The sequence below is a fragment of the Notolepis coatsorum genome (assembly GCF_963971535.1).
Source record: "Notolepis coatsorum genome assembly, chromosome: 9".
NCBI classification, from domain to species: Eukaryota; Metazoa; Chordata; class Actinopteri; order Aulopiformes; family Paralepididae; genus Notolepis; species Notolepis coatsorum.
The window spans coordinates 48,052,740-48,079,693 of record NC_140173.1 but is presented as its reverse complement, the minus strand read 5'-3'; the positions used below and the strand labels follow the sequence as shown (position 1 = coordinate 48,079,693).

The 26,954-nt window shown below is 42.4% G+C and overlaps 1 protein-coding gene across 1 annotated transcript in view; it reads left to right on the top strand.

Moving 5' to 3' along the window:
• LOC311234615 (sorbin and SH3 domain-containing protein 1-like) overlaps window positions 1–26,954 on the top strand; it is a 96,618-nt gene that overhangs the window by 12,743 nt on the left and 56,921 nt on the right. The window contains 6 exon segments of the mRNA XM_084321862.1: window positions 1,195–1,227; window positions 6,343–6,536; window positions 15,210–15,270; window positions 15,428–15,502; window positions 18,570–18,605; window positions 24,047–24,143. Of these exon segments, the coding sequence (XP_084177988.1) occupies window positions 1,195–1,227; window positions 6,343–6,536; window positions 15,210–15,270; window positions 15,428–15,502; window positions 18,570–18,605; window positions 24,047–24,143 (496 nt within the window).

Here is a 26,954-nt window from a genome sequence, read left to right as displayed (position 1 = left end):
AACGTGTTCACAGTTATGTCATCGGTTATCACGTGTTTAGCCGTTAGTCGGAGTTATGTTAGGTTGTTCGTTTTACAAGGCAAGCAGAGGTCTCACCACATTCTCTTCTGTTTGTTGAGAATTAATGGGTTTTTAGACCAGTGGTTCTCGACCTTTGACCTTGACAACAGACCGACGCCTGTTTGTGATCATCTGATATGGTCAAGCATAGACACAATGATTAACCTTGACAACAAAAGAATGACTGTTCTATTCCCTTTTTAGGCTTCTGTATTTCACTCGATTGACCCGCCTTTCTTTCTTGATCCTCCAATCACAACCGTTGTTTCCCTCGGACAAACAATGATTGAAGAGATAGAAAGAGATGCTGTAGCTTCAATGAACAGTAGGATTAACAGTAGGATACAATCATCCCATGACCCCATGCTGGGCTCAGACCCCCAGGTTGAGAAACCACTGGGCTTAGACACGTATTTGTGAGAAGTTATAGAATGTATTCATGTAATTCATATCGGCTATAAGCAGCTTTAAACCCCCAAAAAGATACGTTGAACCCAGAAAGAGTGAAACTCTGTACTGTGTCCTGCCTCTGGAGGTATTTTGAACATTTCATTACAGGCCGGGTTTGGTTCCATGCATTCAATCATTCCTCAAATAATACCCAGCAATACAAATGGACAATGTGTGTGATTAGATATAATAACAAATATTTAAAGGTGCTGTAAGTGGTATTTCTTTGTTGAAATTGTGATTCCAACAGCCATCACTGATATAGAGTGTTTGGTCAGTAACATGGGTCTCCCAGTCCCTCCTGCTCTGCAGTAAACACAAAATAAATGTTCTGGTATCCCTTCCCACTTTATCCAATCAGGAGAGAGAACCCTAGATATTTGTATCTTGTCAAACCAGATTTGCTTATTGCACTGGCAGATTTGTTTACTTGTCTCAGGCACATTATTTGCTTAAAACAGAAAAAAAAAATGCAGTGTGGAGTTCTCTCTCCTTTTAAATGTGTAAGTAGACTACACTCCATTTCACTGTCAAAACCGGTGGAATGTGGGGAACCATAATCTGTTTGCTATAAATGAACGGTCAAAATAAAGAACTCACTGAGAGTCTCGCTCTTCAGCTTTGCTCTGCTTTGTCTCATTTCACTGTTCTTGTCCTTTTCCCACCTTTGTCCTCTCCTCACAGCAGAGCAACAAAAGCATCTTTCTCATTTGAAAGGTATGCACTGACCTTCCTGTGTGTGTGTGTGTGTGTGTGTGTGTGTGTGTGTGTGTGTGTGTGTGTGTGTGTGTGTGTGTGTGTGTGTGTGTGTGTGTGTGTGTGTGTGTGTGTGTGTGTGTGTGTGTGTGTGTGTGTGTGTGTGTGTGTGTGTGTGTGTGTGTGTGTGTGTGTGTGTGTGTGTGTGTGTGTGTGTGTGTGTGTGTGTGTGTGTGTGTGTGTGTGTGTGTGTGTGTGTGTGTGTGTGGTTGAAAGTGGCTGGCCATCTGTCATCTCCACCGTCCTGTTGCCATGACAGTTGACACAGCAGGCTGTTTTGAAGTGAATGATTCATGTTATTATTATCAGGGTTCCTATAATCATGTAAAAAAAAAATGGAATTTGGAATTGTGTGAGGGTCTTCAAAGGTTATAGAAAATAATAATGATATATATTTTATTTACATATGATAATACACTTTTGGAAATTTCGTGTAAGTAATGTTGTTCAAATCCATCCAAGTTTGTCTACTGGTAAATCAAATTACATAATTATACCAATACAGTGTTTCCCATACATACATACATACATACATACCATACATACATACATACATACATACATACATACATACATACATACATACATACATACATACATACATACATACATACAGTACATACATACATACATACATACATACATACATACATACATACATACATACATACATACATACATACATACATACATACATACACACATACATACACACATGTATACATACATAATATACATACACACCACAACATCAAACAAGCCACCACCAAACTGATACAATAGCACCACTGTTAGAATGTTGACTGCTTGTCCCACTGTCCCAGCCGCGTGTACCACTTCCGCAACGGATTTGATTTCCGGGGTTGCCCTGATTGGCCGTGACGGCCACGTGACACGCCGCAGCCCCAGACGCGGCAACGCCGAGGCTGCTGTGTTTCACTGCCGCTTCCCCACTTCAACGCCGCAGCAGCAATTGTCACGCCACATCTTCTGAGTGCAGAGCTGTTTAATCACTTTCCCCACTGAGTTACCATACGCTATACAATATACTATGCAATATACTAATATACAATACGGCTCACTTTTCCCACTTCAATGACAGAGCCGCTGTTTAATAATATTGTCGCGTTGTGGAAAGCAGGATGCGTGAGCGTAGGATTTCAGTGTGTATCATTTAATCATTTAACATTTGAAAGGAAATAAAATAGTATAGAGACATATGTACAATGTTCGATGCAGAATAGAAGTAACTGAGTTACCATACAATATACAATATAGCACTTACTTCAACGTTGAAAAGTGATTAATATTATTAGATGACTGATGACTGCAGCGTGGATGACTGCAACTGATGACTGCGATGTGAAAGGCGAAGTGAACTCCAGCGTCGCGTCAGGTCGCGTCCGCGTTCAAGTACAACACAGCGGCCTCTCGCGTCTGGGGCTGCCGCGGGGCGGGGCCGCGGCGTGTCACGTGGCCGTCACGGCCAATCAGGGCAACCCCGGAAATCAAATCCATTGTGGAAGTGGTACACGCGTCCCAGCCTGGCACCACCTGTGGGAAATTACTACAGGGTCCCCAAGAGGTTAGTTAGCCTAAACTAGACCAGGGGCGTGGCTTTCAGCACGGACAGTGGACTGCATTTATGGACAGTGACACGTTTTTGTCAGATATTATGCTGTACATGATCAAATATTCATGGGAATTAATGGAACTTCATTAGCCAAACATTTAGTTTGAATCTTGATCGCAATCATTAATTTCACAGAGGAAGAGGGTGCTGAATAATGTATGAAAATTTGATGTATATCTACAAAACCTGGATGTGTGCTTGTGCATATTTGGAGTTTTCATTTACACATTGATTATATATATGATTATTATATATATCAAATGTTATAATTGATTTAATGTTTGACCTTTTATGATAATTATTTGGCCTTGATGTTGAGAAGACTTCTCTTTTTTTTCTCTTCTTTTCTTTTATTTCATCTTCTTTTCTTTCCATTACGTTAACACTTTCCGCGCCAGACCCGATGATAGTCGGGTTAACTCGCCGAACGTTCAGCGCCAGACCCGAGTATAGTCGGGTTTTGGTCGTTATTTCTTTTATTCGATATTTCCATTCATTATCCACCCAGGGAGCCTGGTGTTATCATTGGGAATGGTTCTGAGATCGCAAAAGTCCAATACTGCCACCTGTTGGGTTGCAGCCGGTATTGCACATCCTTTGAAACCCCGTGTATTTGGGTGTGCATCGATTATATAGGTCCGGGCGGACTTTTCCTGGTCGGGCATGACGAGCGGTTATAACGCATGGATTGATATGACTCAAACACTCCCGATTCATGTTCTTTGGTGGATTATGATGGCGACACGATCCACATCAATACTTGGAATGGTGATCAGATAATTGGAATATCCTTTTTGGGGTACATCCTAGTCAAGGTAAGGGCTATATGGTATCAATCTTGCGTTGATCCAATAATTCCTTCATTGCGATCGGAGCATATGTAATGTACTGTATAACGTATTCCGTTGGTGACATTCAAAGCATAAAAAAACGTAGTATAGTAGCATGTACAGGCGAGAAATTACAACGTTTTTAGTGAATTGCACGTATTGTTTCTGGGATTTGACAGGATTATTCTAAAACTATAGTCATATTCACCACGGTATAAACGAAAATGTATGGATGAATTTTTTTCTTCTCATATTGAACGATAGATAGGTGATGTCAAATGGGCAATAGTATTATATCCATAGCTATAGTTTTAGCCCTGCAAACACAGTCACGTATTCCTATACTTTAAAGCGTTGGCCTTTCAACAGTAACAGTAAACAGCGCCCTCTGGCACTGAATGAGTTAAAGATGCTGTAAGTTAAAATTGTTTTGTTAAAATAAGTGTTAAATAGCTCTACATTCTGACAGCCATGAATGAATGAATGAATGAATGAATGAATGAATGAATGAATGAATGAATGAATGAATGAATGACAACTTTATTTAACAGATTGCAGAATGGGTACAATACAGTACGGCTCAATACACACAATTGTTAAGGGGATGCAGACCAGAGAAAGACGTTTGTCTTGTTTACATCAGGGTCCTCCATTTTCAATTCATAGTGACATTTATGACATACACAACATACATGACATTTATGGCATAGGGACATACATGACATACAGGTATTTAGTACTGTTACATTTGTGACATATACGATATGCAAATATACAGTACTGTTACCCATAGATCCTGACAGAGTATATATACATATGATGGGGAGGGGACTGTACATTAGGAGGGGGTGGGTGGGTGGGAGAGAAATATACATACGGTGGGGAGAGAATATATACATGCGGTGGACTGGGGAGGAGGGGGTGGGAGGTCTGATATAGAGTGTCTGGTCAGTAACATGGGTCTCCCAGACCCTCCGCTCTGCAGTAAACACAAAATAAATATCCTGGTATCCCTTCCCACTTTATCCAATCAGGGGAGAGAACCCTAGATATAGTTCAAGTTCAAGTTCAAGTTCTTTAATAGTTGTCATACAGAAGTACAGAATACTTTCATACAAAATGCTTCTTACTGTTACGCTCCAGAGACTGTGCTAGACAAGATAGTATCAAATAACATAATAACATAATATAGCATGAATTTAGAAGAAGAAAATGAGGTCACAGTGTTCGGTATAGACATATGTACAATGTTCTGAGTTACCATATAATATACAATACACAATACTATGCAGTGTACTAATGTACAGTACTATCTAGTGCAAAGCAGAAATGGGATGAGGTACAATTTTAGGTACAATTTACAGTAAGGTGTACGAGTTGTAGTGCAATCCTTCATCCATAAATATAAAGTGTGGGGAGTGGGTGCTACAGTGTGTTTGTTTAAAGTGGGTGTGTGCTATAAAGTGTGTGGAGTGGGTGCTACAGTGTGTTTGACTTGTTTGACTTATTTCAAGAAATCTTGGCAAGCCAAATGCTTTATTAGCTTAAAACTAGTTTGCATTTCTTATTCTTGTCAGACAATTTTTGTAGTAGTTCTCTCCTGATTGGATAAAGTGGGAACGGGATACCAGAAAATGTATTTCCTGTTTACTGCAGAGCAGAGGGACTGGGAAACCCATATTACTGACCAAAACACTCTATATCAGTGATGGCTGTCCGAATGTAGAGTAGCTATTATTTTAACATGTAGACCACTTATTAAAAAAAATTAACACTTACAGCACCTTTAATTGATGTTTGTTTGCGCCCAGCTTCTTCTTGCCCCGCCTCTTTCGTCCGGCTGCTGTTAAGCACTTTTTTTTAACATGTCTTGAACATGAAAAGACCCACTGGAGCAACTCACTGCTCGGTCAACAGACTAACACCCTGAAGAAGGTCTGTTGACCGAAACGCTGGGGGGGATTTCCACATAAAGGTGAAATACCTGTAGCGAGATGCCCGTGTGCTCCAGTGGTTCTTTTCATGTTCCAGACATAAAGACCTGAGAGCCTGGAGAGCCTAAATAAAGGTGTGCAAGCTTTGGGAAGAACTGAAGCACCTTTTAAGTTGGAAACCTTTTTTCTTTTCTTTTCTTCAGAAAAAAACACCCTGTCAGCGTTTCCCGTTCCCACTTTATCCAATCAGGAGAGAGAATCGATACTTTTATTTCTTTCAAGCAATCTAGCCACTGCACTGGCAGATTACTTTACTTGTTTCAAGCACATAATTTGCTCTCAGGAGTTCTCTCTCCTGATTGGATAAAGTGGGAACGAGATACCAGGATATTTATTTTCTGTTTACTGCAGGCGGTGGGACTGGGACACCCATCTTACTGACCAAACACTCTATATCAGTGAAGGCTGTCGGAATGTAGAGCTATTATTTTAACATGTAGACCACTTATTCTTGCAAAAAAAAAAAAAAAACACTTACAGCACCTTTAATGGTGCTCAGTATCGACGATCCCTAATAATTAGTTGTTTCTGGCAGTAAAAGTGTAGCATCAGTACATCCCTGAATTCTCCTCCCTCCAGTCGCACATCTTTCACGTTTTTCATTTGTTTGTTTTTCCAGAGCCAACACCAGAGAGAGACAAATCACCTGGACCAGCCAGACACTCTCCTGCAGCTCCTGTTAGCCCTGGACCAGACAGAGACTCTCCTGCAGCTCCTGTTAGCCCTGTCCCAGACATGGACGGCAAGAGGATGAGGATGTCCATGCACTCGCCTGTCCTACCTCCACTCAGCCAGCCCATCGTGCCTGTACGGGTGAGTACAAGTTACTAAGTTACAAACACTTTAACATGGTTTCCTGTACGGGTGAGTACAAGTTACTAAGTTACAAACACTTTAACATGGTTTCCTGTACGGGTGAGTACAAGTTACTAAGTTACAAACACTTTAACATGGTTTCCTGTACGGGTGAGTACAAGTTACTAAGTTACAAACACTTTAACATGGTTTCCTGTACGGGTGAGTACAAGTTACTAAGTTACAAACACTTTAACATGGTTTCCTGTACGGGTGAGTACAAGTTACTAAGTTACAAACACTTTAACATGGTTTCCTGTACGGGTGAGTACAAGTTACTAAGTTACAAACACTTTAACATGGTTTCCTGTACGGGTGAGTACAAGTTACTAAGTTACAAACACTTTAACATGGTTTCCTGTACGGGTGAGTACAAGTTACTAAGTTACAAACACTTTAACATGGTTTCCTGTACGGGTGAGTACAAGTTACTAAGTTACAAACACTTTAACATGGTTTCCTGTACGGGTGAGTACAAGTTACTAAGTTACAAACACTTTAACATGGTTTCCTGTACGGGTGAGTACAAGTTACTAAGTTACAAACACTTTAACATGGTTTCCTGTACGGGTGAGTACAAGTTACTAAGTTACAAACACTTTAACATGGTTTCCTGTACGGGTGAGTACAAGTTACTAAGTTACAAACACTTTAACATGGTTTCCTGTACGGGTGAGTACAAGTTACTAAGTTACAAACACTTTAACATGGTTTCCTGTACGGGTGAGTACAAGTTACTAAGTTACAAACACTTTATCATGGTTTCCTGTACGGGTGAGTACAAGTTACTAAGTTACAAACACTTTATCGTGGTTTCCTGTACGGGTGAGTACAAGTTACTAAGTTACAAACACTTTAACGTGGTTTCCTGTACGGGTGAGTACAAGTTACTAAGTTACAAACACTTTAACATGGTTTCCTGTACGGGTGAGTACAAGTTACTAAGTTACAAACACTTTATCATGGTTTCCTGTACGGGTGAGTACAAGTTACTAAGTTACAAACACTTTAACATGGTTTCCTGTACGGGTGAGTACAAGTTACTAAGTTACAAACACTTTAACATGGTTTCCTGTACGGGTGAGTACAAGTTACTAAGTTACAAACACTTTAACATGGTTTCCTGTACGGGTGAGTACAAGTTACTAAGTTACAAACACTTTATCATGGTTTCCTGTACGGGTGAGTACAAGTTACTAAGTTACAAACACTTTAACATGGTTTCCTGTACGGGTGAGTACAAGTTACTAAGTTACAAACACTTTAACATGGTTTCCTGTACGGGTGAGTACAAGTTACTAAGTTACAAACACTTTAACATGGTTTCCTGTACGGGTGAGTACAAGTTACTAAGTTACAAACACTTTAACATGGTTTCCTGTACGGGTTGAATAACTACAGTTACTAAGTTACAAACACTATATCATGGTTTCCTGTACAGGTTGAGTAACTAAAGTGACTAAGTTGCAAACACTTTTATCATTGGTTTCCTGTACAGTTGAGTAACTAAAGTTGATATGATATAATATAATATGATATGATACATTTATTTATATTGCGCCTGGGGCGCAGCAGAAAAACAGAAAGACAAGAAAATAGAAAAAATACATGCAGGCCAACCAAGGAGACAGAGAACAGACGGACATAATACACCTGTCATACTACAACACACTAGCTCAAGGGTGCAAATATACAGTACTGTTACCCAGAGATCCTAACAGTAAATATATACATATGATGAGGAGGAGACTGTACATTAGGAGGGGGTGGGTGGGTGGGAGAAAATATATACATACGGTGGGCAGGAGACTGTCCATTAGGAGGGGGGTGGGGGGGTGGGAGAGAATACATGCGGTGGGGAGGAGACTGTCTATTAGGAGGAGGTGGCGGTGGGGGGGGTTTGGACATTTACGGTGGCCAGTTTCGAATTGCAGCCTCCCGTAGGTGCTCTTTGAGAGTGGGTTTGAATGTGGGTAGGGATTCAAATTTTTTACGGCTGTGGGTGGGTAGGGCGTTCCACATTGTTGTGGCATAATTGCTAAACGTGTTTAGTCCCTTGTTTGTGCTGAATCTGGGTTGCACATGATTTGTGGAACTCCCTCTGGTGTTGTGGTCGTGGTATTCACTGACCTTTGGGAAGTATTTCGACATGTACATGGGTACCTGAGTGGTGTAGTGTATCTTGTAGACCAGGCCCATTGCAAGTTGCTGTACTCTGTCGTCTACTCTAAGCCATCCGAGGTAGTCAATGTGGGCAGGGGTGAGGTGGGTTTTAGGAGTAAGGTCAAGCAGTAGTCTGACCATTTTCTTTTGTGATATTTGTAATCTTGTTTTTAGCACATTTGAGGTGCTGAACCCCAAATTGCTCCCAATGAGCAGGCTAGCACCTTGCATGGCATCTGGCTGCCATTGCTCTGAGTGCATGTGTGAATTAGTGAAGGAGAGGCAATTATAAAGCTATAAATGGTTTTTCACACATGCATATCTGACATCTTTTATTCATTAGTTCCCGTGTGTAGGCCATGGTGTTTTTTTCTTCCAGAAAGGATGGTTGGGATGGTGGTAGATTAAGTCAGAGGAAAAAGGAAAAGGAGGAGGAAGAGAAAAAGAAGTAGCTAGCTGTAGCAAATAGCAGACGTTTCTTTTGTTGCCCTCTACTGGACAGTTGGTGACACAACCATGAAAGAGCTCAGAATAGAATGGTGTGCTTTCGGGTAAATGTTGGTGAGCATCCATGAGCATTCCATGCTGGTATGATTAACAGAATAAGAAATATTTCCGGGAAATGTGCACATTTTAGGTATTTTGTGGTATTTTGGGGATATACTTTGGGGCACTTTGAGGTTCTTTGGGGTATTTTGTGATACTTTGTGGTATTTTAGGGTATATTTGGCAATTTGGGGGTACTTTGTGGTATATTTCCAGGCACTTTGGGGTATTTTGTGGTACTTTGGGGTATCTTTAGGGTACTTTGTGGTATTTTGGGGGGTACTTTGTGGTTCTTTGTGGTACTTTATGGTGATTAGTAGGACCCCTTAAAACTGCTGTATAATCCTCTTGAGGCGTTTGGAGGTGGGTGTTCTGCATCTGCCCCTCTGTGCCAAACAAGCAGGCCAACTGCGCTCTAAATGGCTCTTGTGCATGTGTGAGCCCATTATAATTGCACTCCTGTTGGCTCATTGGGTTGGTCAGAGTCATTAACTATGGCTTCAGTGGATAACCCCGATCACCTGCATTTAAGTGATATTTTAATAACAGATACCCCAGTAATAACATTACAATTTAATTAAATACAAGTTGTGCATTCCTCTCGGCCACCAGCAACGACATTTATCAGCCAAATGCGCATCGCATGTACATTGACTGAGTGTAATCCCTTTCTATTCACATAACTGAATTTGTTTATTGATGGAGCTTTGACAGCTACATGGGTACACAGTCTATTGCTCGATATCACGCTGGACCGTGCCAGTGGCCAAAGATCCCAGGATGGAGAGGACTTGAATGTGCACGGGGATGGAATTTGTGCGTTTTGTTCCACGCTCCAATTTGGGTCCCAAATTGCGGTACAAATCAAGGAGAATGCGTCACGGGTAGCGGACTCTACTTAATATTAAGTTCTCTCTGCAAATAGACTGCCCTATCTCTGAAAACAACTCCCCGCGGTGCGCACCCAGTGAGAAGTATTCCGATAACGCTAGATAAACCATGCTGCATTCATTCACAGGAAAGACCTATTCCAAATGCTATTTATAGGGTTTGACAATAATTACACTCATGTCTCTATTTTACAATTAACTATAATTAATTATGAGTCATACCGAACACGTCGGTGTTGAAACTCGAATGCATGAAAGCTTATTCCGTCTGTTGTCGTTTTCCTATTCTACCGCTTGGTGCCATGTACACACGGTCGGAGCTGTGCGGAGATGTACACACAATCTCAAGCACACGTTCATATTGATAAATCCCACACTTTGCTTAGAAATGATCGTACGCACGGTTTACGCACATATCTGTGCGTACGCAGCATTGATAAATGAGGGCCCAGGAGTTCCTTTATGTAAGCTGAGGCGAGACCGTTTAGGGCTTTGTAAGTGAACATGAGGATCTTGAAAGGAATTCGTTGTTTTACCGGGAGCCAGTGTAGGGATACAAGGACTGGGGAGATGTGGTCCCTCATCTTGGTGCCCGTCACGAGCCTGGCGGCTGCGTTCTGGACAAGTTGAAGGCGGTTGATGTTTTTGTCTGCCACACCAGAATAGAGGGCGTTGCAATAGTCCAGTCTTGAGAATATCAGAGTGAGGATGACCCTCTGAAGGTCGCTGGGGGAGAGGAATGTTTTCAGTCAAAAAGGACCTCCAGGTTTTTGGTTTTATCAGGGTGGACAGAGTACCCATGTTGTTGGTGATCTGGGTGACAGAGGTGGATGTGCCGAACCGGATTATTTAGTTTTTGCTCTCATTTAGCTGCATGAAGTTTTGTGACATCCACTCCTTGATGTTTCCCAGGCAGTCCTTTAGTCGGGTTAAGCCAGTGGGGTCATCTGTGGTGAGTGGCAGGTAGATCTGTGTATCATCGGCATGGAATGAGATGTTGTGCCGAGTGATGATCTGACTGAGTGGGAGCATGTAGAGGTTAAAGAGAAAGGATCGAACCCTGTGGGACTCCGTGGGTGAGGTTTGCTTTCTGGGAGGAGCAGTTTGTTAGGCTCACAGAGAGGGTTCTGTTACTAAAGTTACTAAGTTACAAACACTTGTATCATGGTTTCCTGTATGGGTTTAGTAACTAAAGGTACTAAGTTACAAACACTTTATCATGGTTTCCTGTACAGGTTGAGTAACTACAGTTACTAAGTTACAAACACTTGTATCATGGTTTCCTGTATGGGTTTAGTAACTAAAGGTACTAAGTTACAAACACTTTATCATGGTTTCCTGTACAGGTTGAGTAACTACAGTTACTAAGTTACAAACACTTTATCATGGTTTCCTGTACAGGTTGAGTGAATGAATGAATGAATGAATGAATGAAAACTTTATTTAACAGATTGCAGAATGGGTACAATACAGTACGGCTCAATACACACAATTGTTAAGGGGATGCAGACCAGAGAAAGACGTTTGTCTTGTTTACATCAGGGTCCCCCATTTTCAATTCATATTGACATTTATGACATACTCAACATACATGACATTTATGGCATAGGGACATACAGGTATTTAGTACTGTTACATTTGTGACATATACGATATTCAAATATACAGTTCTGTTACCCATAGATTGAATTGAATTGAATTGAAAAGTGTATTAACAGATTGCAGAATGGGTACAGTACAGTACAGCTCAATACATACAATTGTTAAGGGGATGCAGACCAGAGAAAGACTTTCGTCTTGTTTACATCAGGGTCCCCCATTTTCAATTCATCATAACATATATGACATACATGACATACAGATAGACAGTACTGCTACATCTATACATTTATGACATATCAGATTTGCAAATACAGTACTGTTTGTGATACAAAAAGTGTCCAGAAAAAGAGTGTATATACATTTGACGTAGAAACTGTACATTGAAGGAGGTTGGGTGGGTGGGGTGGGGTTGGGTGGGTGGGGGCTGTACATTGGAGGTGGGGGGGGGGTTGGGTAGGGGGGGGGGACACTGTACACTGTACATTGGAATACTAACAAAGCCATACTTTGTCATTTACTGTACAACTGGGTTAGGACATTTGTAGGGGCCAGTTTCGAATTGCAGTCTCCCGTAGGTGTTCTTTGAGAGTGTTTTTGAAAGTGGGTAGTGATTCACATTCCTTTACAGCTTTGGGTAGGGCGTTCCACATTGATGTGGCATAATTGCGAAACGTGTTTAGTCCCTTGTTTGAGCCGAATCTGGGTTTAACATGATTTGTGGAGCTCCCTCTGGTGTTGTGATCGTGGTATTCACTGACCTTTGGGAAGTATTTTGACATGTACATGGGTACCTTGGTCGCGTAGTGTATCTTGTAGACCAGGCCCATTGCAAGTTGCTGTACTCTGTCGTCTACTCTAAGCCATCCTAGGTTGTCAAAGTGGGCAGGGGTGAGGTGGGTTCTAGGAGTCAGGTCAAGCAGTAGTCTGACTAGCTTGTTTTGAGATGTTTGTCATTTGTTTTTTAGTGCCTTTGAGGTGCTTTGGTACCATGAGGTGCAAGCATAGTCGTAGTACCCTTGAATGAGTGCTCCTGCCAGAGTCTTCAGGGTATTCTTGTTTACCAGAGAGGAGATCCGGTACAAGAATCGAGTTCGTTGGTTGACTTTTTTTATTACATTGGATGCCATTTTGTCACAGGAAAGATTAGCCTCTAGGATGGAACCCAGGTAGGTAATTTCATCTTTCCTTGTGACAATATTGTCACCCACTGTAACCGAGAAGCTGTCGGTCTTGCTGAGTTTGTTATTTGAACCGAGGAGAATGGACTCTGTTTTGCCCATGTGTAATGATAGTTTGTTGTCGGCGAGCTTTATGCAGATTTTGCCTAGTTCCGAGCTGAGGGCTTTTTCAACCTGTAACTTGTTCTTGTTAGAGACCAGCAGGGCTGAGTCGTCCGCAAACAGGAACAAGTTGCAGTCACAAGCTGATCCTGACAGAGTATATACATATGATGGGGAGGGGACTGTACATTAGGAGGGGGTGGGTGGGTGGGAGAGAAATATACATACGGTGGGGAGGAGACTGTACATTTGGAGGGGGTGGGTGTGTGGGAGAGAAATATACATACGGCTGGGAGAGAATATATACATGCGGTGGGGAGGAGACTGTCTATTAGGAGGGAGTGGGGGTGGGGAGTTTGGACATTTACGGAGGCCAGTTTCGAATTGCAGCCTCCAAATGCTATTTATGTATACAGTTACTAAGTTACAAACACTTTATCATGGTTCCCTGGTAGCAGGACAGCTTCTTATCACAGTGCACACAGACTTGTGTTCCAGTACAAAGTCCTACTCCATGCCTCAACTCCTGTTCACCAAAGAAGAAAAATCTGACCCTCCCCGAGCTCTCATTATCCAATCATATTACCGCTATTCAATACATACATTTATAGAACGTGAATTAATGGATTATCTTAATCTCCTTTTGGACACTATCATCATAATTATATGCCCTGCCCACTTCTTTTTATTTATTTTTTTTATCCACTTTTTCTCCTCTTTCTATTTTTCTCCCATCCCAATTCCACTGTGCCAATTCTTCCCTCCCCTGTCTTGAACGTTGCTCGCATATGCCCCCCACTGGCCGGTTGTAGGGAGGATAGAAGCCTTGCATCACGTGTCCCCTCCGATACACGAGGAGGCAGCCTGTCACATCTTTTCACCTGCCAGCGCGGACTCTCATTGGCGAGGTGTAACGTATGGGAGGCTCACACTACCCCCGCCATTTCCTGACTCTGCTGTGCAGGCGTCCCTAACCGACCTGTAGGAGTCGCTCTCCACAACGTCCAGATTACCACCCATCGACTTAGTATGACGTTGACGGCTGGCCCAAGCCGGAGGCAACGCCGACAGCCGGAGTCGAACCCGGTGTCTCTTGCGTTGGTGACGAGCGCAATGTCCACTGCGCCACCCAGCCGCCTGCCCTGCCCACTTCTGCAATTGTCAGTCAAATCCCGACCCTCAGTTATAATATTAATAATAATAAAACTTTATTTGTATAGCACCTTTCATACAGAAACTGCAGCTCAAAGTGCTTCACAAAAAATTAAATAAAGAATTTAAAATGAGCACATAAAGAGCAGACATATAAAATCACAGTTTTTCACATTGGGATCTAACATCCCAACAGGCCACCTTGTTTATGGTTTGAGTTATGTCTATTAATTAAAACAATTAACTTTTTCACTCTGAAGAAGACACGTTTGTGTTGAAACATTAGTGATTTCTTTGCACCCTATTAAATATGTTTCTAAATATGATCCGTGTCTCCAGTACCTTCCTTTTTGACGGCTATATGGTCCTTATCGGAGCAGCACTGGTCTTCATCTGAACGGGTTTTGGCATGAAATCTTGTGAACTCTCTCAAAACTATTCAGGAGTTGTTCCAAACTAGAGAGAGCCGGTATAAACTTAGGGGAACTTGTGTCTTCAATATCGCAAAGGCAAGGACAAATATAAAAAGGGGTAAAACTATGGAATAACTGTGACAAAGAAGTTAAAATGTGTAGTTCGATACATACATATAAGAAATTATTAAAATATAAGGTGATACATAAATATACAACCTTATTATTATCCTAATTATATTTTATTATAACATAAATGTATTAAAATCGTGACAAAAAAGATATATATATATATATATATATATAAATAAATGTGTATACGTTTTGTATATAAAACTATGAAACTTTTGTAATCTTTTGTTTTTGCAAAATGATGTACTGAATTATGTTTTTTTGTTTGTTTTTTTGTAAATAATGTAATGTAAAAAGGGTAGGCAATTATAAGCCTCGGCTTCAGCCTACACCTTTTTGGTCATTTTCTTTCTTTTATACATTTTCTACTACTGTACATTGCTTTATAAAAGAAGACTGAAATAAAATCATTCATTCATTCATTCATTCATTTACTGTATATCTCATTTTCAGAACACAGAGAAGTCCAAAGACTGGTACAAGAGTATGTTTAAACAGATACACAGAATACCCGGTAAGGACACCTTATTGCTACTTAGTGTCCTCTGTGTGTTTGTCCAGATGTTGTCTGTATGTCTGTGTCTGACAAGGATGTGTCTGTCGTCCGTGTGTCCGTTTGTATTTTTACTGTGTGTCACTCTGTATGTTCTGTCTTCCATCACCTTGCTCAGAGCCAATCGAGGAAAACCCATATCGTCCCACCTACATTTTCCCAGAGAGCTCTGACAGTCAAATGAGATCAAAAGGTACCCAATGGCAGTAGCTTCTCCGCTCCCATTGGCTTTACTAATCTGTAGCCTGCCAGGTCCTTTCAAATACTTTCCACTGAAATTATTCTTGCCTAATAGTCACCAGGCAAGTACAAAAAATTTGGAATCCCCTATCTGGCAAGAAGACTGAAAGGAACATTCAAAGATGGGATTCACTGATACAGTGCTGAAGCATGTATAGGATACAGGACTGATTGAAAATTTTAACATACAGAATCAGGGTTGGAGTACTTCCCTAATGCTAAACTACAATACTATTATGTAATGTAAATGTGGAAATCAAAGCAGGGAAATTTTTTAAACTTTTTGACACATGTAAAGTACAGTATTAGATCTGTCTAATGGAGAAATATGTAGGCTATTGACCATATTCACTCAGCTGCCATTTTTATCCTTATATCATGCTCAGGTTGGAACATCCCAAAAATCCCAACCTGAGCATGACATAAGAACAAAATGGCCACTGTGTGACATTGCTCAAACAAAGTACTGGCGTATCTTAGCCATATTTTCTCAACAAACCTAAAGCACTGGTCCAGGTCTAGTGGACGTTTAGTGCTTGGAATTATCACTATTATCACTATTATTATAATCACTAGTGAAGAAGTGGTTGTGGTACATCCCTTATTCAAAGTATTTGAAAGGAATCCAACTGCTGTAATCCCGGTCAAATCCATAATGTAATAGAGTGAAATCCATCCATAATAGTGTATTTCCCGAGGGTTGAAAGACACTACAAGATTTAACTAGCAGAATGCTCAAGCTAATGAAGCATGGAATTGTTGTTCTAGACACATTTTCAAGAAGAAATTGCAATAGAAACTTCTGACAGAATTAGCTGAGAATTGCCACAACATTTAAAAAAAATACAAATACAAATACAAATTATAATAAAAAAAGAAATGTAAAAAGAAAATTTAAGGAATTGTGACCAATTAGGCTCTCACACATATTTATAAAATGAGGGTGACATCTCTATCTCTCTAACTGCTCTCACAGAGGATCTCACATCCTCAGAACGCCCATTTTGAAAGGCTGTAAGGCAACTTTGATGCCCAATTAATTGAATAAATCTACAAGAATCCTTGTAGTGTCTTTTCCCTATTAGTAAACAGTTAGTTGGTTAATCAAATAGATGTGTACTAATATATGTATACTCATAACAGTGTAATAATCTTTGAGCATTACTGTTTGCCTAACACTGTTAGCCTCTTTGTTGTAGTATAACATTTAAGCCACTAGGTGGTGATGGAGTATCATTGACAATAACAAAGGTCCTGTGCTTGGCCATGCTCCTGTACGTTATGTGTGTTATTTTATTTACATGTTCATTTACATTTACTTACAATAACATTAGTGTCTTGCATTGTGAACCAATATGATACATTTATATATGTTTGCATGGTCATCTGACTTCATTTGATGAAAGTTATTTTCAACTTGGCAGTATTGCTTTCTTTATGTAGAAATGCAGCCTTCAGAGGAACAGACATATAAGTCAAGTTTTAAGTTCTGAAGTATGCAAGGTTTTAATTATCATTAGAAGACTATATTTGAATCTTCTTTATCTTAAAGGGGCACTTCACCAAAAGAAAACAATGCTTGAAACCATGAAATGATGTATTGTAGATGATAAATAGCAATACCTGGTCTTATAGGCACCGCTACCTTATCATTTCATTGAGCTATAATTAACACAAGGATTCAATGTCACCGACGACATCACTGGTGGCCATTATTCAAACTAATTTACTCTCAAACTAATTGAATGTGTGCAAAACTGTTTAGAGGTTTTTGGTGAAGTGCCCCTTTAATAGTACTTCTAGGTGATGTTTTACAAGCATACTCCAAAGAATTTGAACTGGCAGAAGTACGAGTAAGAAAAAAAAAAAAAAAACTCATATGCTTCTTCGTTTAAAGGTTTTATTTGTACCCAATCTCCCTTTGCCTCTGTAGACAGTGTCTCCCATAAAAGATGTGATTCATCCGAGTTCGCTCTAAATGCGGAGACTATTCCCAGTTTGCCCCACGGTGTATTACTTATTCATAACATGGATGCTAATGGATGCCGAGGGTTCGGGGATCTGTTTTTAGTTCCTGCGATGCTTCTTCTAAAGCCCACCGACTTGGCGCTGCCTCACACAACCACTTTGATCATGTTTGGAGTAAAGCTGTAATGATTGGACTAATGGAAGACGCGATGCCGCGGAAATGCAGCCGAGAGGGAGAAAGTGGCTGCTAATGCATTTAGAATGAACCCGCTTTAATCCGCATTATACGACGTTTAGTTCCAAACACACGTGTTGGTTCAGTTTGGTTTATGATGGCAATTGGGACGATTACGCCACAGATACGATAAAGTCTTTATTACCGCCTCGGTCCTCTCGGCGTGTTGACAGCGAAGATGGCGCGGGTCCATGTGGCTAGGCGGAGTCCAAACAATAAACAGGCCAAAAATCTTAGAGATTTGATTGGACGATACATTCCATGAGTGCTTATTACCGAGGAACTGGTACCTTACACTGTAACTAATTGTTATTGTTGGATGACCAAAATAAAGCCTTTGTCTTTTGTTTAACTGTGTGTTTGAGAGGAGTATATAAAAGGGATTTTTATAAAAGCAATAACATACTGCTATAGGTTGGTTTATTGGCACCGGTGTGGCTGATCTACGGAACCTTGCCCATGGCCTCGTTCCAGTGGTAGAGTACCACAATAACCACAATATAGCACTCCTCTTCATGTGTTATTGCTTAATTAACGCACTGCGATATGTATTTAATTTAATTTCAAACCTTTATTTAAACCCGAAAGGCAACTGAGGTTTCCCTCGTTTACAGTCACGTCGAGTGTACATACAGAAATAAGCAGAAAAAAGCATATGAAATCACACAGCATATAGAATCATAACAATAAGACAACAAGACGAGGCAAAAAGAAAGGATATATTTATATATTATATTTACATTACTCTCTAAATAATATCAGAGATATACGCTAAAGATATTCAATAGATTTTTTGCTCTTTTTACTGTCCTTTCAGACGACGGCCCTTCTCCTCTCGGCTGCTTGGAGGACGGTGAGTTATATACAAAACTACACATAAATAAAATGTTCAAATCAAATTTATTTATAAGGCCCGACAACACACGTTAATGTCCCCATGGGCCGTACAGGTCTTCTTTAAACAAGTCAAGAAGAAAACATAACAATAAGTCAAGAACAGAACAAGAACACCATAAGGTCCAACAAATTAAAAATAAATGCAAATAAATGAAAGAATGCAAGCACTCCCAGACATACCCCACGCGAAGGTAAGGAAAAACTCACTAAAACCTAACAATAGGGAAAAATGCTCCACAGGCAGTGTGGAGGAGAGAAACCTTAGAAGGGCCATTCAAGGGGGGATCTCCCTTCTTAGATGTCGGCAGGGGTGCAGTGCTGGGCATACGCGGTCAAACGACGTTTGGGCTTCGTCACTGAGGCCGAAGTGCGCGCATCCTATTATTATGCAAAGTCTAGGTGGTAAGTGCCGGCCGGCCACACAAAAATGACTCGTCTCCGGCACTTATCACCTAGACTTTGCATAATAATAGGATACCGACAACCAAATACAAGCCCTGTAGGTGGGGGGTTGCTTGATCTCTCGACTGGAAGGATGAGACAAGGTGTATCATCTGTTCTGTGCGCAACCGAGGGAACATGTATGCGCGTGCGCGGGCGTTTGGCCTTCGCCCATATTACGACTGCACCCCTGGATGTCGGTGATAGTAGTGTTGCAGACTAACAGTTGGTAAGCATGCACTCAAGTGTGTAGTGAAACACAGATGAGTGCATGCAATAGCAACTGAACATTTTGAAAGATTAAAGATAGAGCTGATAGCGATAGCAACTGAACATTTTGAAAGATTGAAGATAGAGCTGATAGCGAATCTATTTGAGGCACAGGGGCGGCGCAAAGAGGGTTGCGTCCTCCCCGTCTTAATCACGGGACATTCAACACTCCGGTCGTTGCTCAGGGACAGCCGGAGACAGGGAGATAGGGGGCGGCGCAGAGAGGGTCGCGACCTCCCCGACATCATCGCGGGACGTCCAGCACTCCGGTCACCACTACGAGACCTCCGGAGACAGGAGGGCACGCAGAGAGGGTCGCTTCCTCCCGGCCTTCATCATGGGACGTCCGACACTCCGGTCAGCACTCCAGGACAGCAACTCACAGGGGGACAGGGAGACGGGACAGGCGTTAGACAGCTCGTGTGATTGTAGTAGGCGGACATAGCAATAGATACAAGTGGTAAGCATATATGTGAATAGAGTAGATATATGAAGTAAGCATATTATGTGAATAGAATAGAAGTACTTAACCCAGCAATGAAACCGCGTTGACACACCAGTTGACAGGACCACGGACAGACGACGGTAAGTAGCTGATCCAAGGCCTCGGTGGTGCATGTAGAGCAGTCACTGCAATCTTGGCCAAGACCCCGAGGCATCCATCACCTTAGTCAGCGCTAGGAGACAGGCACTCAGAGAGATGGGGGAGGGAAGGGGGGGGGGGGGGGAGGGGGTGAGGGGGGGGGGGGGGGGAGGAGTTAGAGAGTTCCCATGTTTGTGGTGCTGCAAAAAAGCAGACATGGGGGAAAATAAACTTCCTAACTAAACTAGACAGATTAATCTAAAGGTCATCACACCTAAGTCACCAGTTCACCTTAACTCAATCAGCGCCAGGCCCGAGTAAAGTCGGGTTAACTCGCCAACCGTTCAGCACCAGACCCGAGTATAGTCAGGTTTTTTCTTTTTTTTTATCCACTTTTTCTCCTCTTTTTCTATTTTTTCTCCCATCCCAATTACCCGCTGTGCCAATTCTCCCCTCACCTGTCTTGAACGTTGCATATGCCCCCCACTGGCCGGTTGTAGGGAGGATAGAAGCCTTGCATCACGTGTCCCCTCCGATACACGAGGAGGCAGCCTGTCACATCTTTTCACCTGCCAGCGTGGACTCTCATTGGCGAGGTGTAACGTGTGGGAGGCTCACACTACCCCCGCCATTTCCTGTCTCTGCTGTGCAGGCGTCCCCAACCGACCTGTAGGAGTCGCTGTCCACAACGTCCAGATTACCACCCATCGACTTCCACCCGCTAACTCTGCCAATTGAGTTAGTATGATGACTGGCCCAAGCCGGAGTCGAACCCGGTGTCTCTTGCGTTGGTGACGAGCGCAATGTCCGCTGCGCCACCCAGCTGCCCCCATATAGTCGGGTTTTCATCGTTATTTCTTTTATTCGATATTTCCATTCATTACAGGCACACGGACTCGGGGTTAACATGGGGAATCATCCTGAGTATGCCAAAGTGCAATACCAGCCGCATCCACCCAGGTGGCAGTATCGAGCACCCTTTGAAACATTATATCTTGGCCTGGGCGTCGATCAAAAGTCTCCGTCGGATTTTTATTTGTCGGGCAAGGGGAGCAGTTGTCCAGATTGGATTGAGAAGCGTGAAATGCTCCCGGTGCATGATGTGTGGTGGATTATGTTGGCGACACGATCGACACCAAGACTGGGACTTGCAATCAGATAATTGGAATATTCTTTTTGGGGTACATCCTAGTGAAGGTAAGGCCTATATGGTATCAATCCTGCTGTGATCCAACCATGACTTCACTTCGATCACAAGATATGTGTGTAATGTTACTCCACAACGTGTGCCATTGGTGACGATCAAAGCATCAAAAAACGACATCCCCCCCCCCCCCACCGTTTCATGCATTCATGATGAAACATAACACAGATAATATAGATGTGATTTCAAAATAGTAGCGTGTACAGGCGAGAAACGGCAACGTTTTTAGTGAATTGCACGTATTGCTGCATAGCGTAGTTTCTGGGATTAGACAGGATTACTCTAAAACTATACTCATATTCACCACGGTATAAAACGGGAATGTATGGATGCATTTTTTTTCTTTAACACATATTGAACGATAGATAGTCGATGTCAAATCTCATTCCCTGAGATCCATAGATGTCCCTAGAATCAGATACCAAGAACATGCAAATGGACCATTTAAAAAAAAAGTTTGTAAATGTTTATTCTACGTTCTTATGGAATGAATGAGATTTATTAAAAAAGAAAAAATCTTAAAAAAAAGGTAATCTTTTATTTTTTTAATTAATTTTGAGTTAATTTTCATAACGCGATCATTTGCTGTGTAATTAATTAATATAATTAACGCGATAAACTGACAGCCCTAATTATATATTATATAAAACGACACAAGAGGATTATGGCAGGGACTGAAGACAATAACTGACTACAAAGTCAGCGCCCCCTCGCGGACAAGCTCAACTCTTTCTACGCTCGGTTTGGTGTAGACAGTGGCGCTGCTGGCTCTCCGGCTAGTGACGTCACTGGCGCGCCGGCTGTTGTGGAGGGGGGGGGGGGGGGGGGCAACCGCGGGCGGGCGGGGACGCTCTCTCGTTGTCGGAACACAGTGTGAGAAGAGCATTTATGCAGTTGAACACCAGGAAGGCTGCTGGCCCAGATGGTATAACAGGACGCATACTTAAGTCCTGTGCCAACCAGCTGGCCCCGGTGTTCACCGCCATATTTAATCAATCCCTGGCGGAGTCAGTGGTCCCTGCCTGCTTCAAGATGTCTACCATCATCCCTGTACCGAAGAAACCCTCCCCAACATGTCCAAATGACTACAGACCGGTGGCACTCACCTCTGTGGTCATGAAATGTTTCGAGAGGCTGGTCAAGGACCACATTTGTGCCTCCCTCCCCAGTGATATGGACCCTATGCAATTTGCATACAGGACAAACAGGTCCACTGACGACGCGGTCTCCCAGGTACTGCACAGCACCCTCTCTCACCTTGACAGTCAGAAGGGGGGCTATGTGAGACTGTTGTTCATTGACTACAGCTCAGCGTTCAACACCATAGTCCCCACCAGACTGGTGGACAAGCTGATCGAGCTGGGTCTGAGCTCCGCCCTGAGCGCCTGGGTACTGGACTTTCTGAGTGAAAGACCCCAGGCGGTCAGAGTGGGGGGTCAGACCTCCAACACCATCACCCTGAGCATCGGGTCCCCCCAGGGCTGTGTTCTGAGCCCCCTGCTGTACTCACTCTACACACACGATTGTGTGGCCAAGTTCAGCTCCAACTCCATAGTGAAGTTCGCAGACGACACGGTGGTGGTGGGGCTGATCTCGGATAACGACGAGAAGGCCTACCGGGAGGAGGTTGAGGTACTGGACCGCTGGTGCCAGGACAACAGCCTGCTCCTGAACATTGGTAAAACCAAGGAGCTGATCGTGGATTATAGGAGAGGACAGCAGGAGACGCACACACCACTGATGATTAACGGGGCTACCGTGGACAGGGTGAGCAGCTTTAAGTACCTGGGGGTCCACATCTCAGAGGATCTGACATGGTCAACACACATAGACACAGTAGTAAAGAAGGCGAAACAGCGCCTCTACCGCCTGAGACAGTTAAGGAAGTTCAGAGTATCGGGGAAGATACTCCAGTCCTTCTACTCAGGAGCTGTAGAGAGCATCTTGACCGGAAACATCACTGCCTGGTATGGAAACAGCACGGCACAGGACAAGAAGGCCCTACAGAGAGTGGTGCGCTCAGCCGAGCGTACCACGGGTATTGCACTACCTCCCCTGCAGGTTCTATACAACAAGAGGTGCAAATCCAGAGCCTGCAGAATAATGAAAGACCCCCACCACCCCAATAACAGCCTGTTTCAGCTGCTGAGGTCAGGCAGACGCCTGCGAACCCCAGCTACTAGGACAGAGAGGCTCAGCTTCTTCCCCCAGGCCATCAGAGTCTTGAACAATGAACATTGAGTACCACAGAACACTGAACTATCCACACATAAGCACACATGAGCACACACACAACACGCACGCTGTGCACGCTCACACACTAGCAGCCACTTTAACACTTTAACATGAGCGGGCACACACTCATGCCGCACACACCCACACTTATTGCCAAAAGGAAAGGCCACTTTAAATTAGTATTAGCAACAGTAACAGTGTATTGCACTACCAAAGCTACCTAGCATGTCCTATATGCTCTGTAAATAACTATGTACAGATACCGAGATGTCACACCATGTTACCTGTTACCTGTTACCTGTTATTGCACAATGTTTTTTGTATTGGATTCTATTATATGTTGTACCACTGTATTGCACATCGTTGCGGGCAAGACCACCCGCATTTCATTGTATACTCGTATGCTGTGACAAATAAAACTCTTGACTTGACTTGACTTGACTATATTATATTACATTATATTATATGTAAACACATCATTATATTATATTGTATTACCGTATATTATATAACATTACATTATATTATAATATATTATATTACATGATATATAACATTACATTATATTACATTACATTATATTATATTATATTATATGCAAACACATATTATTATATTATATTGTATTATTGTGTTATCCTGATCTTATTGTGCTTGTTTTCAGTGAGGGGAGTCCCGCGTTCAAAAAGTGCAGCTGAGGTGGAGTCCAGGTCCATGCCAGTGCCAACACGCTCCTCGTCCCTCAAACCCTCTGCCAAAAGGTTTGTGTTCTGCATCTGCTGTGCATCTGCAGTAGCCTTGAATGATCACTGCATTTATATAGCGTTTTTTTCTAGATACTCAGCCAGGGGTGCAGTCGTAATATCAGAACTGCCTGTACGCTGTTTAAATGACGGCGCGTGCACATACATGTTCCCTCGCGTGCGCACAGAACAGATGATTATTATGCATAAATAGTAGGAAACATGTTTGTATAGGAAATTACTAGTTTTAGTTTAGTTTTTGTAAATATTGCCTTGAAATAGAGAAGCTGAAAAAGGTAGCAGGATGTAGCCTTCAATATATAAAGAAATTATATTGTCAACAGATATGGTTGAAAAACAAACAATGTTTTAAATGTAATTGTAGATATTGTAGTTACAATTTCTTTAATTGAATTAACTTAAACTAGAAAAGTAAATACAAACTAAATTAACAATGTAACTTACAGTTTACAGTTTCCTTCTGAAACACAACGAAATGTCTCATACTTCCAGTCGGGACCATTTGGTTCCACAGCTCAAGCACTTCTCTTTCTTTGTTATGCTATTGGTATCCTATTATTATGCAAAGACTAGGTGATAGATAAGTGCCGGGTACTTGGCGCACGATGCGATGAGTCGAGTGAAAGTTGTGAATGCATTTTTGTGTGCGCGCGCGTGCACACACATGCACATCCGTGCGCGTACTTCTGCTCAGAAAACTGCTGGGTCGGCGGGGTACCGCGTGGGACCACCACTGCACCACTGCTCAAAGCGCTTTACAATGTAGGGTGGAAGTTGCTTCCTTCACCGCCACTGCCATACACTGCCTCGGAAGACTGATATCAACCAATTAAGGGAAGGCATGATTAGGGGACCTTATCTGACATGACCTTACCATGTCAGAGACCTGGTTGGGAATTTAGCCAGGAACATCTGGGAACCCCCTACTCGATAGACGCCCCGGGTTCTTTAGAGACCAAATTCAGTCAAGAGCCCAGTTTAATGTCCCTGCCGGCAGATTAATGTCCCATCCTGGAGAGTAATGTCCCATCCGAAGGACAAACGGATCGATAGGAGAGTGTCCATTCATAGGTAAAGACATAAATGCTGTGTCCTTTCAAGTGATATATAGAATATTCACACTTAATAATGATTTGAAATGACTATTTGCAATCTGATTCCTAGCGCTGTGGAATAGTGGACTTTATTGACGACTATTTTCACTAGCAAGCTATTTGTTTATTTCTCAATGTGCCGCTTTCAGACCCAATGGAGAGCTTGCATACCTTCCATGGTTCTGACATGTCAGGCTGCGTATTCCCTAGCCAACTCTCTACCATACTCCCAGTCAACCCTCTACCATACCTCCCAGTCAACTCTCTACCATACCCCCCAGCCAACCCTCTACCATACCCCCCAGCCAACCCTCTACCATACCCCCCAGTCAACTCTCTACCATACCCCCCAGCCAACCCTCTACCATACCCCCCAGTCAACCCTCTACCATACCCAGTAGGGAGGCCTTCACAGGAGTAAATAGTAGACCTGTGAGCATATTGCCTGCCTTGAGTAAATTAATGGAAAAGATTATATACAAAAAGGTACACGCTTATTTTGATGGGAACAGAATCAATTCAGATCACCAACACGCATACAAAGCTGGCTACTCCACAAACACAGCACTCACATCGCTGACTGATAACTGGCTTACACATATTGATAGGAAGTCAATGGTGGATTGATTGATTGATCGATTGAAAACTTTATTAACAGATTGCAGAATGGGTACAGTACAGCTCAATACATGGGTGAGGTGGGTGGAGGACACTGTACAACTGTACAAGCAAAACTGTACATTGGAATATTGACAAGACCATACTTGGTCATTTACTGTACATTGGAGGGGGTTGTGTTAGGACATTTACAGTGGCCAGTTTCGAATTGCAGTCTCCCGTAGGTGTTTTCTTGAGAGTGTTTTTGAAAGTGGGTAGTGATTCACATTCCTTTACAGCTTTGGGTAGGGCGTTCCACAATGATGTGGTATAATTGCTAAACGTGTTTAGTCCCTTGTTTGAGCCGAATCTGGGTTTAACATGATTTGTGGAGCTCCCTCTGGTGTTGTGATCGTGGTATTCACTGACCTTTGGGAAGTATTTTGACATGTACATGGGTACCTTGGTCGTGTAGTGTATCTTGTAGACCAGGCCCATTGCAAGTTGCTATACTCTGTCGTCTACTCTAAGCCATCCTAGGTTGTCAAAGTGGGCAGGGGTGAGGTGGGTTCTAGGAGTAAGGTCAAGCAGTAGTCTGACCAGTTTGTTTTGAGATGTTTGTAATTTAGTTTTTAGCGCCTTTGAGGTGCTTTGGTACCATGCGGTGCAAGCATAGTCGTAGTACCCTTGAATGAGTGCTCCTGCCAGAGTCTTCAGGGTATTCTTGTTTACCAGTGAGGAGATCCGGTACAAGAATCGAGTTTGTTGGTTGACTTTTTTTATTACATTGGATGCCATTTTGTCACCGGAAAGATTTGCCTCTAGGATGGAACCCAGGTAGGTAATTTCATCTTTCCTTGTGACAATATTGTCACCCACTGTAACTGAGAAGCCGTCGGTCTTGCTGAGTTTGTTATTTGAACCGAAGAGAATGGACTCTGTTTTGCCCATGTGTAATGATAGTTTGTTATCAGCGAGCCATATGCAGATTTTGCCTAGTTCTGAGCTGAGGGTTTTTTCTTTTTTTCTTTTTTTTTTATTGATATTTTTTGCACAAATCTCTCCAATATTCAACACATATCTTTCCACATCACAATATGCAACGTCCAAGATTTGC